At 35.3% G+C, this 14,006-nt stretch overlaps 2 protein-coding genes across 4 annotated transcripts in view; both read left to right on the forward strand.

Annotated features, from left to right (window-relative positions):
- pes (pescadillo) overlaps positions 1 to 1,834 on the forward strand; it is a 16,235-nt gene extending 14,401 nt beyond the window's left edge. For both annotated transcript variants that reach the window (XM_016572766.1, XM_016572765.1), the window contains exons 14-15: positions 502 to 669; positions 1,288 to 1,834. In XM_016572766.1, coding sequence (XP_016428252.1) covers positions 502 to 669; positions 1,288 to 1,371 — 252 coding nt within the window. In that variant the 3' untranslated portion in view covers positions 1,372 to 1,834. The remainder of the gene's footprint in view (positions 1 to 501; positions 670 to 1,287) is intronic.
- A 4,988-nt stretch (positions 1,835 to 6,822) lies between these two features.
- gal3st1a (galactose-3-O-sulfotransferase 1a) lies at positions 6,823 to 13,097 on the forward strand. Of its 2 annotated transcripts, XM_016572767.1 has the most exons (3): positions 6,823 to 7,249; positions 10,248 to 10,408; positions 11,855 to 13,097. In XM_016572767.1, the coding sequence occupies exons 2-3, from the start codon at positions 10,278 to 10,280 to the stop codon at positions 13,005 to 13,007; spliced, it is 1,284 nt and encodes a 427-aa protein (XP_016428253.1). In that variant the 5' UTR covers positions 6,823 to 7,249; positions 10,248 to 10,277; the 3' UTR covers positions 13,008 to 13,097. The 2 variants fall into 2 exon arrangements, with proteins under 2 accessions (XP_016428253.1, XP_016428254.1); XM_016572768.1 differs by lacking the exon at positions 6,823 to 7,249 and having other exon boundaries at positions 10,089 to 10,408.
- Positions 13,098 to 14,006: the final 909 nt, after the last annotated feature.

The raw sequence follows: 14,006 nt of genomic DNA on the forward strand, positions 1-14,006 counted from the left end.
GTAGATATGTGGGGTGTGTTAGAACGAGCCGTTTTAGGGGGGCGTGGCAGAGTCTTAACTTTGATAAAGAATATCTCTTTGGTTTTGAGACTTTAGTCTTTGCAACTTCAGGGATCTTCTCTATGCACAATCAGCTTGTAACACTCCAAAGAGAAAGGAAAACTTGAAATCGCATCATATGACCCCTTTAATGTGTCAGAAATGACACTCAACAAAATACAAATATACAAACCTGTTTTTAGATTTTTTTTTCTATTTTGTGTAAAGTTTCAATAAACATTCAATTTTTAAAAATTTAATTTTTCTAACTTATTTTGTTTATCAGGCTTTACAGGGTTAAAAAAAGACAAAATTACATTATTTTAATGTAAATATGGATGATTTTTGGGATGGAATCTTTTTTTTTGTTTGTTTCTGCACCTTAAATGAAACATTTTGTGGAGGAATATTTAAAATAAATATAAAAAAGTAAAAGTTTGTCATGTGCTGGTTCTCCCTCAGAGGCTGTCAGTAAAGGTGACCCCTGGTAAAGTCAAACAAGAGAACCGCATGCGAACCGAACAAGAGGAGAAAGCAGAGGAGAAGAGGCTGGCCATTATGATGATGAAGAAGAAAGAGAAATACCTCTATGACAAGATCATGTTTGGCAAGAAGAGAAACGTCAGAGAGGTAAGCCTGCTTAGAAATAGATGTCATTTTACGATCGTATGTGCTTTCTTTTGTCAATTAAAAATACAATTGTATGAAAACACACTCATCTAACCAGGATAATGATTCAGAAAATGCTTCATTTTGATTCTTAGTTATTGTTTTTTTTATTTTTTTTATGTAGTGAGCAGGGTTCCCACGCTTCTTGAAAGTACTTGAATTTCAGACATAGGTCCTTGAAAGTGCTTGTTTTCCATCGCTACGACGGATTTACATCAATTGGGAAAAAATTAGGGGAAAAGAAACATGTAGCGCATTGTTGTTGTTGTTCTGCCGGCACACCAAAAATCATCCACCCTTTTTAAAGCACCAAAATAAATGGTGCTTTAAAAAGTCCTTGAAAGTCCTTGAATCTGGTGTTCATGAAAGAGTGGGAACCCTGAGTGAGATAGGAGTCTTTATGTTGATTTGTAAATGTGTGCTTTGGTTAATGGTTAAATGAGTAAACGTTGAACTAATTCACGGCTTGCACAGTGGCTGCCAAAGCCCTTTAAAAGGTGCTTGACCTACATTAGGCTCATTATTTAAGCTCCAGTGACCTTGACAGACTTCATTGTTCATGAATCTACCTTCCTACAGGCTAACAAGCTAGCAGCTAAGAGGAAAGCTCACGATGACGCCAACAAAGCCGACAAGAAGCAGAACAAGAAGAAAAAGTGCTGATTTTTATTTGTAATAAAGTCCGCCAAGAGACTTTGAGAAGTGTTTCTTCTCTCATTTCAACTCATTGCAGCACTTAGTGGGGATTGTACATGATTCACTGAGCACAATGTGTCATTTTAGTTTGCCCAAACTGGTTTTCAATGACACTTTCCTGCATTTCTTATGTCTTTGCTTATCAGTTTTGACTTTGACACATTTCTAATAAACAGAAGATAATGATTATCTTTAATGACATGTTTTATTTATTTTTATTCTGTGTGCATGTTTCAAATTTGTGAAAATGTTAATGTACTAATTTGGATAAAGGATAGAATTGCAGTTGCGATTAGAATCAACTAGAAAAGAACTGATGACAAAAAGCTGTCATATCAACATTACAAATAGCTGTAACTGCATCAAAAGGCTCTCAGTATGTTACTACATTGACTATTTCCTTAAGCAGGTCATAAATTATACATTGTTTATATAATTAAATATTAGTGATGTACACTGCTGTTTAAAAGTTTCCTTTTTATAGAAATTAATACTTTTATTTAGTGAGGATGCATTAAAGTGATCAAAATTGAAAAGTATGGCTCTTAAGTATGTTCTTTGTAAAAACTAACATTTATTTTGCTTCACTTGCTTCATAAATAGGCCTTTTTCTTCAACGTGGAAGTAAGCCTATGGGTGAGACTTCCGGTTCATTAATAGCCGCTATAGGGAAATAACAAGAAGAATAACAACGTGCAGTAAACGGTAAAACTGTTTTCACTACAAACTAGTGTATTCGTAATTAAGATAACACATTAAAATAATATGGTAAGACACACCAAGTTTCAATATCAAGCAGCAAAAGGAGCGGTTCTGTACAGCTAAAAATAGCTGGACGCGGATGAGACCGGAAGCTAGACCTATAGAATTTACAAATGGCCACGCCCATTTTTATGGCAAAGAAAAAGGTGGATAGGCTACCTCAAATAGTGGACATGTGGCAAAACACTGTAAATGTTCCCTAGTATATAAAAACGAACTTTTTAATGGATGTAGTCATAGGTTGGGAAATGTAACTTGAGTTTTACAGATTTTCAAATCCACAGAGAACGAAGGTTGCAATGAGAAAATGAGTGTTTCAGATTGCATTGAATTCCTCATTGTGAATTTTTCAAGTACTGAATGGAGTCAGATTCTACTGGTTTAGGATGGCAAGCTGAATTATTTAGCTCTGAATGGTTCTCCAGTGTCCATTTCAGTCCTTTGTGAGATTTTGGTTATACAAGGTATATAAAACAAACTATTATGGGCAGGCTTTGTATAAATCTGCATTTGTTTGAACTGAGTTCAAAGGTGATCCGCTCTCTTCTATTCTGTAAGCATGTGTATAACACGTGAAATGGTCTCTTCCTTTGTATGTCACACCCAAAGAGCCATTCAAACGCTTTTTTTATTGTATGAGGTGTTTGTTATCAGTGAAGTCCTATACCCCTGGTAGCAGCTTTGTATGTTTTCGCTTTCCTTGTATTTGTGGTGGGAAGTTATGACGTTGGTGTTCTCCTCGCCGTTGTGTAACCCCTGTGGGCTTTAGGCCAGGCAACTCATGGCCTTTTTATTACTAATTCATGTTCACGCACACAAGCATGCAGTGTTACCCACGTTACCCATCTGCATTCCAACCATGTCGCTCTTACACTGCCTGGCACTGGCATGACATTCTGTGTGTCCGTGTGTGTGGCTGCAGACAATGAACCGAGTGTTTGAGACCACTCAAAAGGAGATCTGGATGAACAGAATAATCTTGTGCTGGACAATAAGAGACACTGAGTGAGCAAAACAAAGAGTGGATTGGGCCATGTCACTCAAAAGGAATGTAAAGATAAAAAAAAGAGTATTGATCAGTGAATTACAGCAATATCAGTATAGATGTTACAGTATTCTAATGTATTTAAAGGGATAATTCACCCAAGCATGAAAATTCTGTCATCATTTACTCACCCTCCACTTGTTCCAAAGCTGTATGAGTTTCTTTCCTCTGTTGATAAAAAAGAAGATATTTTGAAGAAAGTTGGTAACCAAACAGTTAAAGGTAGCTATTGACTTACATAGTATTTTTTTCCATAACAACATTCTTCAAAATATCTTCTTTTGTGATCAAATTTTATTTTGTGATATTTTTTTTTTTAATTAATCATTTTTATTCAGCAAGGATGGATTAAATTTATCAAAAGTGATAGTAAAAGACATTTGTAGTGTTACAAACTATTTTTATTTCCAATAATGCTGTTCTTCTGAACATTATTCAGGCTTTATACACAAGAAAGGTTCATTAGACTAGTAAGCTTCGGCGTTGTCATAGCAGCAATAAACATGAAATATTTGTGCGTTATAATCAAATTTCAAAGACCCACATTAAGTCATTTAACCCTGTGGCTAAACTAAGGGTCACTCTTTTTCCGAGTAAATTGAGTATAATGCAAGTCTGGATGTGTCAACAGGAGTGGGATCTCATTTCATTTGTTGGTGGGTTTTATTTCGACTTACATAGTATTTTTTTCCATAACTACATTCTTCAAAATATCTTCTTTTGTGATCAAAATGTTATTTTGTGATTTTTTTTGTTTTTTTAATTAATAATTTTTATTCAGCAAGGATGGATTCAATTTATCAAAAGTGACAGTAAAAGACATTTGTAGTGTTACAAACGATTTTTATTTCAAATAATGCTGTTCTTCTGAACATTATCTAGTCAGGCTTTATACACAAGAAAGGTTCATTAGACTAGTAAGCTTCGGCGTTGTCATAGCAGCAATAAACATGAAATATTTGTGCGTTATAATCAAATTTCAAAGACCCACATTAAGTCATTTAACCCTGTGGCTAAACTAAGGGTCACTCTTTTTCCGAGTAAATTGAGTATAATGCAAGTCTGGATGTGTCAACAGGAGTGGGATCTCATTTCATTTGTTGGTGGGTTTTATTTCATTTACCTCAAAGCAATGATGAACTAAGAATTTTCCGCGTCGGCTTTACTTGAACCTTGTCAAACACTACGGTTAACATTACAAATCTGTGTACACAACTCCAGCACCAGTTTTGGTACGGTTAATTAAAACTAAAACTATATTAAAAATATGAAATAAAATATTAGATGAAAAACTTTAAAAAGAAAAAAAATTAATTAGTAATGTTTCCTTCACAACTAACTGAGGTTTAAAGTACTGAAATCACTTCATAAAAAAACTACAAGTGAAATAAAAAATAAAGCTAAATGGAAATATTAAATAATTACTAATAACAAAGAAAAAGCACATTACAAAATTTCTAAAACTTAAACTAAAATTAAAACGTGAAAACTAAAACTAAAAATAACACTTCAGCACAAAGCTCAACATGAAGTGTATACACGTTCATAAATTCATTTTAAAGATTTGTAACTTAACTTTTAAAACATAAGGACAAGATTCCTCAGTCTCAGTTGATCACAAATGCCTCCCAACTATTACAAAAATACAGTATGCTATAGTAGACAGCCCTGGAAAGAGCTTTTGAACTGGATAATGTGTCAAGTGATTGTGTTTAATTTATGGTCCGATTTCTGGGTGTTTACTCCTCCTGGCACAAATCTCTGTATGGAAACTCATACAGCAGCCTAAGCAAACATTGAGATAAGAAGGGATTCTTCCAATTGGTCACTAAAGCAAACATCCAGAAATAGTAGCACGAAAACCATCAATATTATCCAGAAAGAAGTTCTTCCTTGTGGCAAAAGTTCTTCCTGAGCTTGTCTATTTCTATAGATATGTGCACGGGTCAATAAAACTAACTGTTGCTAACCCATCATGTAAATAATACACTTACAAATGGCAAAAGAACCATATAAGATGCAAACATACTTAGGAATAATGTAGGCATTAAACCTTCATGTTGTGTTCTGGTCATTTTGACCTGGAGAGGATTTTCTTTTTCTTGAAAATTCTAGTTTATGTTTTCGCATTGGGCTTAAATTTACTGCCTTAGCTCACACTGGGTATAACAATTTACAACCCCAACCCTCTACCAAAATTTAGCTTTTTTTGAGATTTTCTTTTTCTTACCTTGTTACACTTGTGATGTTCTCGGTCAAAAATTACCAGCCTACCAAAAAAAAACTGCTTATAAATTTCTTGTTATGCTGTATTATTACCAAATATTGGATTCAGTCTTTTACTTGTTTTCTTTCGATTAGCACTGGTTTTGTATTTCTTTTTTGAATCCACAAATAATGCTTTTTCAGTCAAAAACTGAGGTGCATATGCTGAGATCAGAAATCCAAAACCTGTACTAATTGAAAGAAAACATGTTGATGAAACAAAAATTTGAATCCAAGGTTTGGTTATAATTATAGCATTACAATTACACCAGTATTAAAGTCATTACACTGGTTACCTGTTAGCTTTCGTATTGATTTAAAAAAAATCTTTTATTAGTTCATAAGGCATTGCACGGACTTGCTCCAGACTATCTTTCAAAACTGCTTACAATATATGAACCTAGAAGGACTCTTAGATCCTCTGATTCTTTTCTTCTAACTGTACCTCATAGCAGAACTAAAAAATTTGGTGATGCTGCTTTTAGCCGTTCACAGAGAACAACCTTCCAGAGAACATAAGATGTGCTGAAAACATGAAAAGTTTTAAATCTTAAGTTAAAAACATCTTTTTCGTCTGGCCTTTCTGTAAAGACTTATAAAACCTCTGTATTTTTCATGTGTTTTGTTTTGACTCATTTTTTTATGTTTTATTTTATATTTCATATTTTAATCTTTATTAACTTCATTCTTATTTGTGTATTTCAATGGGTGTATTTTATTTTTGTTTTAATTCTGTTCAGTTTAATTTGTATTAATCGCTGTATCTGTAAAGCACTTTGAATTGCATTAACTTGTATAGAAAAGTGCTATATAAATAAAATTTGCTTGCTTGCTTGCTAGCATAATGAGAGATTTATAAGCAATTTCAAAAGGCTTATCATTTTTGACTGGGAACAGGAAATTAGGTAAAGGATTTCCAACACAGCATAAGGGTCAAGTGTTTCTCCCACCTTTAAAACCATTTCTGTGCCACTGATTTTTGACCAGTTTACTTTCATTTAATTTTATCATCAAACATCATCCATGCTAAGAATGTGTTTTTGTGACTTGGACTTGGAAAGCTAAGTAAGCTGATGCAGTTTGGGGACTTTGTGTACAGCCATATACCTGGAATTTTGTATTGGGCTCTCTCATGCATTTAACTACGCTTTCTAGCAACTTTTCAAACCAGTAATCTGTTCTCAATAGCTCTCTGTTTCCACCTTGAACAGATCCCTCCTCTCTTTTGTTCCTTTCCCTCCCTCTTGCTCGTTTTCTCTCGCTAACCCTGTTCAGTTTTGAATCTCTTCCTCTCCTATTCTTTTTCTGTCTTTCGGTCTTCTTATTTCTCATCCTAACTTCACCTCCCTCTTTTTTCTGCCCTCGACCTTCTCCTGTACTCTCATTCACAAATGCAAACAGACACACAAGTGCAGGTCCCCAGACGGCTGATCTTGCGTCACAGAGAGCACAAGCCGAGCCTCTTCTGTATGCAGTTTAGCCAGCTCAGCTCTACATCGTGCAGACGGAGGAGAAGGAGAGGAGAGGCGGGGGCTTCAAAATCATCAGGTGTGTGTGTGTGTGTGTGTGCAGGGTGAATGATCATCTGGATATTTCACAGAAGATAAGAGGGATACAGATCTGCTAATCTTGGATAGCACAACTGGACAGTTAACTGTGAAGGAATTGCCTTGACCATGCATCATTGTTAACAAAGTCATTTTTAATAGATTTCTCAGAGTGATTGCTTTTTTTCTGCCAATCAAGCCGTGACAGGGATATCTACATGATTTGGTAAGATATTAAACAATGTTTTATATTTAATCTTCCATACAAATTGTATTGGGAGAATATTTACAGTAATATTTTTATTGCCATTGTTTAAATAAGTCTGTAGTACCTTTAACTCACAGCAAAAATCTGAATTAATAAGTATTAATCAATATTTTTAATGTCTATTTTCTAGTCTAAACATCCTCACAACTAAAAAAGATCATTGTTGTCAGAACATATTTCTGATGAATTCAACGTTTTCTGGGTTTAAGCATAAACCTCACTAAATTCTGTTATATTTATTAAAACAAGAAAGTAATAATTCACCAATGTGGTAAGAAAAATATTTTTAATTACACATTTTCTGTGAAAGCCTTATTAATTTATACAGTTTTGCTTCTGAAGTATATTTATCTTGTTTTATGTTTCTTTAGTGAAAAATGAAATAAAATGCATATTATTTATTTGCGTATTAAATTTTTATTTTATTTGAAATACCATTTGTTCCAAAAACACTTTTATATCACCATGAGGCCTCACAATGCTGAATCTATTGAAACGCTATCCGTTTCATTCCTAAACTTTCCTCTATAATCAAGCTGTTCAATCTGACTACTTTATTGTGGCAAAGTAAAAGAAACCATTATTAGGGCCCGAGCACCGATGGTGTGAGGACCCTATTGGAAACTGTTATGAATCTGCCAGCAGCACTTCAGATATTACATGTGACATTCTTTGTTAAATCACAGAAATTAATCAGATTGCATGCAGAAATTGTCCAGTTTAAATGCACCCATGAGTAAATATAGCATTCAGCATCTCCAAAGACTTTTATACCACACTGATAGACTACAAATCTCCACGAAAACAACACTTGTGTTTGATGGATGCAAAGATGCATTTATACGTTTTGTCCTAAATTAGAGCTGCAGCTGCTGTAGTAATTCTTAGTGGTTATGTAAAATCCTCATTATTCCTGACCATCAGCATAACAATGATGATGTTGTTAAGAGTTTTTGCTGTCAACAAAAGATAACTTTGAAAAATGCAGGGTTAGAGATCGCTGTAAATAAGAACAATGGGTTCCTTCAGACTTCTTCGCCCCTTTCTAGATTTCTAGTCCCTGCTGTATTTGATAGAAACAGTTTTGTTCCCTTGGTCTCTCCATCTATCTTTTGGTGCCGGTGCACAGCAGCATATGGCTGCAGCAGTCAGTGCTTCTAGCATGCTCTCTTGGTAGTATTAAGTTATCCACCTGTGGCCCCACACTGCAGATATCTGATCCTAGGCTATGAGGCATGAAGAGATGCGGACAGTGTCACTTTTCTTCTGAATGCATAATTCATTCGCTGGACAGCTGGCCCTCATGAACCCCCTGCAGTAGCACAGTCTCAACAACTGCAATGCATTCATGTCAGCATCAGAATATTTAAAGATATTTCATACACTGTAAAAAATCGTGAATTTAATGGTAAAAGACTGTAAAAATGCTACAGTAAAAATTTGTTAAATGGTCTACGGTAAATTCCCCTACTATATACGGTGAAAAAACTTTTAATATTTAGTTCATTGCATTTGTTTTATAGTTTACATGACATGTCAAGCATGTCCTGCACTATTTTAAACTATTCATTTAGATATAGCCTATAATACATATTTTTGTTCATATATTTAATATAGGTAGAGATGATTGATTATATGATAACTACTTTTGTTTGGTCAATCGCGACATTAGCACGAATGCTGTATATCGGCTCATCCGGGTAACTGAAACCGGCGCTACAGCATAAGTATAATTACTTGTATGTATTTATAAGTATTTTTTGTAAATATTACGTCTTTTCTATATCACTTATATCATTTTGCAGACTCGCATGCTCTCGTTTTGACACAAAGGCAACTCGAGCCATCTAATGTTTCAGTTATCGATTGTAGTGACTGATTTCGGGGTACTTTAGTATTACTGTGGGATAACATTGTTTTTAAGCTTCAACTTTAAGATAATATACAGTTAAAGTGATAAAATAATTTAAATTAAAGCTATATTTCATGTCCATGTATTCATTTATGTGGTGACTAACCGTGTAGGTGGCATAATACTGTCAGACGATACTTTTTCATATTTAGGCCTATCCCTGTTATATTTATTATATTATACATGCAGTTATACGCCATTAGATGAGCTGAGAGATTACATTAAATATTTTTATATAAAAAAAAATATTAACCTGCTATCATGCGGTGTTTTTTTTTTCTTATTTACTACACAAGTAAAGTAATACTGTACGTCATTATTTAATCTTGACAAACTACACATTGTTAGAAAGTTCAAAGCCTTGAAATTCATTTGACCTCCGTTTTGTTACAAATATCTTATAGTGACTATCACTTTTTTTTTAAGTCTGTTACTTTCATATGAAATATGAACCTTATGCATCCACAGAGAAAAAAACAAACAAACAAACAAACCAAAAACTATTGTCTGCTTCTCATCAGAGTCCTTTACGTCCCTAAGGGCTTTTAGTCCAGGAGAAAAACTTAAGGATTTGCATGTTTACTTTAAATTTCTTAGAGAGGAGTTTAATTTTTTTCTATTTCAGTGGAAATAAATCTGTAATAGAGAAATACAGAATACCTTAAAATAATTAGTGACCTGTCACATGAAAATATTCTAGAATCCCACATAGCTAAATTACCTACAATGCCAGTGCATATCCCCACATATAAGCACATGTTGAGCAGATGTAGATTGCATGGCTGAACTCAAGGGAGAAAAGCAATTGAGTGAGCAGCAGTGTACCTAAATAATTGGGCACTTGAGGAAATGGTGACGAATATCTCTTAACACACTAGAAATGCTTCGATAATCAAATGCTAGCAGCACTAGAGGACTGTGCATACGTAAGCACAGCAGATAGCGCAGCACATTTTACTATATTTATGTAAAAGGGCCTTTAGAGATATAAGTTGCACTTAGTAGAACTGAATCATTACTGAAGCGTCTTTCTCTTTGCTTCAGGATTTTCTTCCAGGGTCCAACCAGGCAGCTATGATGGTTGGAAAGCCAGTCAGGCAGTGGAGGTCCATCTGTAAGGGACTGATCCTGGGCGCGCTCCTGACCATCTGCATGATTCTTTTGTACTGCCTGTCAACCTCAGAGGTCCAGTTTGGCCTGCAAGAGTGAGTCCCTTCATGTATTTTGAACAAGAATAATGTACAACAGAAAGCAGTTTATTTTAAAAGCCAAGTCAAAGTTTCAATGGATTAGAGCAGTATTTTGGTGTGAATTTCATGAAGAAATAGTCAGGAAATATTTCTTCCTAAAATCAAAATAAAACAAAAATGATTTATCTTCATATTCATAAAGAAAATAATTATTAAGATAATTTCTCCCTAAATTATTCTGTCATTCTATTCTGACAGGAAACATTGTTTAAAATTAAAATTTTAGTTAAATTCAGTACAAAATGCTAGCAATGCATTTTAAGTCTCTTATGTCACCAAGGATGCATTTATTTAGTAATATTGTGAAATATAAAAAAATAATGAATATTACAAATTGAAATCTGTCTATACTGATGCTTAACTGTCACATGCCACCTTTCTTGTTGAAATTTGCTGAAATAAACTGTATATACTGTACATGTAATTATATATATGGAGATCAAAATTAGAGAACAATTTCCTAAATTCCAAGGTCACTGCTCAGTCCTATTTGAAGTTAAGAGTAGAAGGGCAGTTTTTTGAGCATATTTCATAAATTAACTGTATTCTGAAGCACAGTATAAAAAAGTTAACTGAGATATTTACGTGAGACAAATGCACAAGAAGACAGGATAATGCAGAGACTCAATGGGCAATCGGTTCAACACTGCAGCTGGAATTGCTCGCCAGTTCAGCGCTGATCAGGATATGGATCTGTCTCGGCACGTTTAAGAGAAGTTGGACTGAAAACTCACTGTGCAGTGATGAAGCATCTCCCAATCAGCCTGCAATTTTCATGCAAGACAATGCCCCCGTCACACTGCAAAATGGATAAAGCTGTTCCTTGAAGTTAAGAATAATTAAATGGTTGGACCAGAGATCTAAACCCAACTGAAAATCTCTGGAAAATCCTTGGCAACAAAGTTATGGCTAAGAAACCCACTACAGTCACCGAACTGTGGAAGAGACTAGAAGAAGAGCGGACCAAGATCACACCAGAACAGTGTGAGAAACTAGTGATGTCCTGCGGCCGCAGATGTGCTGAAGTCATTCAAAGCAAGGGCCTCTACACTTCCAGCTGTAACCCTCCAAAATTTTAGTTGTAATCTTCTTTTGTGCTACAGTGGTTACTGTTCTCTCATTTTGAAAATAAAGGTTTTTGTTGAAATGCCTTGATTATTTTGTCAAACATGTTAGTAGAACCTTGCTATAGCTACAGCTAATATTCCTTCAAATTGTGAGCTATGAGGATTAACAATATTTCAGACAAAAATCAAGTATTTATAGATTTACTTGATCTCCACTGTATACACACAGTTTTCTGTTTTCTGATCATAGCAGTGAACAACTCATTCTAAAGATGATACAAATACATCTAAAATTCATTCAAATGACAATATTTTTGTTCATTTTTGTTTACAGGGTCCCAGTGCCTTACTCATGTGCTCATCGCCCCTCTGCTGCCCACTCCTCAACAATCTCTAACAGCTCCCATCATGCCTCTGGGCAGGGAATCTGCACTCCAAAAGTGGACATCATGTTCATGAAAACCCATAAAACGGCTAGTAGCACTTTCCTCAACATTCTCTTTCGCTTTGGTGAAAAACACCACCTCAAATTTGCCTTCCCCAACAGCCGCAATGACTTCTTTTACCCGTCCCCTTTCCATCGCTCACAAGTGAAGGACTACAGGCCCGGAATGTGTTTCAACATCATCTGTAATCACATGCGTTTCAATGCTGCTGAGGTGGCCAAAGTGCTTCCAGCCGACACCTCGTACATCACAATCCTCCGGGACCCGGCTGATCTCGCTGAGTCCTCGTTCCACTATTTTGGACGCGTTGTACCTCTCACTTGGAAGCTTTCTGGAGATGACAAGTTGAGAGAATTCCTGACGGATCCAAAGCTTTACTACGACCCAGAGGGATTCAATTCGTTCTATCTCAAAAACTTGCTTTTCTTTGACTTTGGACAGGATAATAACTTAAATCCAGACGACCCAAAGCTAGACAAGGCCATTCAAGCAATCGCCAAGCACTTCCATTTGGTCATGCTTGTGGAGTATTTCGAGGAGTCGCTCATCCTGCTCAAGGATGCCCTCTGTTGGGACATGGAGGACTTGCTTTTCTTCAAACTCAATGCCCGGAAAGGTTCAACTGTTTCTAAACTGACTCCAGAGCTCAGGGCCAAAGCGCTGGAGTGGAACGCCATCGATTGGAAGCTTTACCAGTATTTCAACGCCACCTTCTGGCATAAAGTGGACGCTTACGGCCGTGAGCGCATGGCGAGAGATGTCGCAGAGCTGCAGAGCAGAAATGCAGAGATGGCTTCCATTTGCATTGAAGGAGGCCATGCTGTCGCTGCAGGAAGCATCTTAGAGACTTCCATGCAGCCATGGCAACCCATCGGTGAGAAGTCGATTATGGGATACAATCTGAAAAAGAATGTTGACAAAGCACATCGAAAGCTCTGCAGGAAGATGCTCACGCCAGAGCTGCAGTATCTCACCGATATGGGCGTCAACCTGTGGATAACAAGACTGTGGGGTCACATAAGAGAGATCCTTCACTGGTAGCTCAGAAGAAATGTTTTGCTAAGGTGAAAGGTCAGCACTGACTTTATGGAAGCTTGTTTCCGCCACATAATAAAAGATTAAAATGTAATTGTGACTTTTATCTCAAAATTCCACCTTTTTTCTCACTTTTTCTTTGGTTTATGTCTTTCAATTCAGACATTTTTCTAAAAAAAATAAATAATTCTTCCACAATTCAAACTCTTTTCCCTCAGATTTGCACATTTATATCTCACAATTCAGAGTTTATATCTCGGAGTTTAGACATTTTAAAAAAAATTTCAAAGAAATGTGAGATATAAACTATATCTCAATATGCTTGATTTTAACAGGCTTATTTCAGCCAAGAAATAAAAAATAAAAAGGTAATTGTGACTTTTTATCTTACAATTCTGACTTTTCTTCTCGCAATACGCTTTTTTTTCTCTCTCAGAATTGCAAGTTTATATTTCACAATTCACAATTTATATCTCACAACTCTGTGAAAAAAGTCTCTGAATTGCAAGACATATTCTGAACTGTGAAATAAAAACTTGCAATTCTGAGAAGAAAAGTCAGAATTGTGGAAGAAAAAAATTTGAATTGTGAGCTATTAACTCTGAATTGTGAGATAAAAACTTGCAATTTTGAGAAGAAGAGTCAGAATTGTGGAAGAAAAACGTTCTTAGAAAAAAGTCAGAGTTGTTCTTTTTTATTTTTTTTATTCTTTGGTGGAAATAAGCTTCCATAGACTTGTACACAACCAACCTAAAACTTGTTTTTCTGTGTCAGAAAGAGATAAAAACATTAAAAGACATGACTGAATAAAACATTTTCATATTTAAATGAATCTTACCCAAAATAAGTGGTGACAGTCACATCTTTAACATGTTAGTTTTGTGTTCAGAAATGTACTGTAAGTCACCACTATGTATTACATGTATGTAGTGTGTGGGTGCTTGAATCAATCATAAAAATGAATCAACTACTGTTGAATGACCTCATTATTTGAAGCTCTTATTG

This window comes from Sinocyclocheilus rhinocerous, unplaced genomic scaffold (genome assembly GCF_001515625.1).
Source record: "Sinocyclocheilus rhinocerous isolate Xijiao unplaced genomic scaffold, SAMN03320098_v1.1 scaffold352, whole genome shotgun sequence".
In the NCBI taxonomy this organism is placed as follows: Eukaryota; Metazoa; Chordata; class Actinopteri; order Cypriniformes; family Cyprinidae; genus Sinocyclocheilus; species Sinocyclocheilus rhinocerous.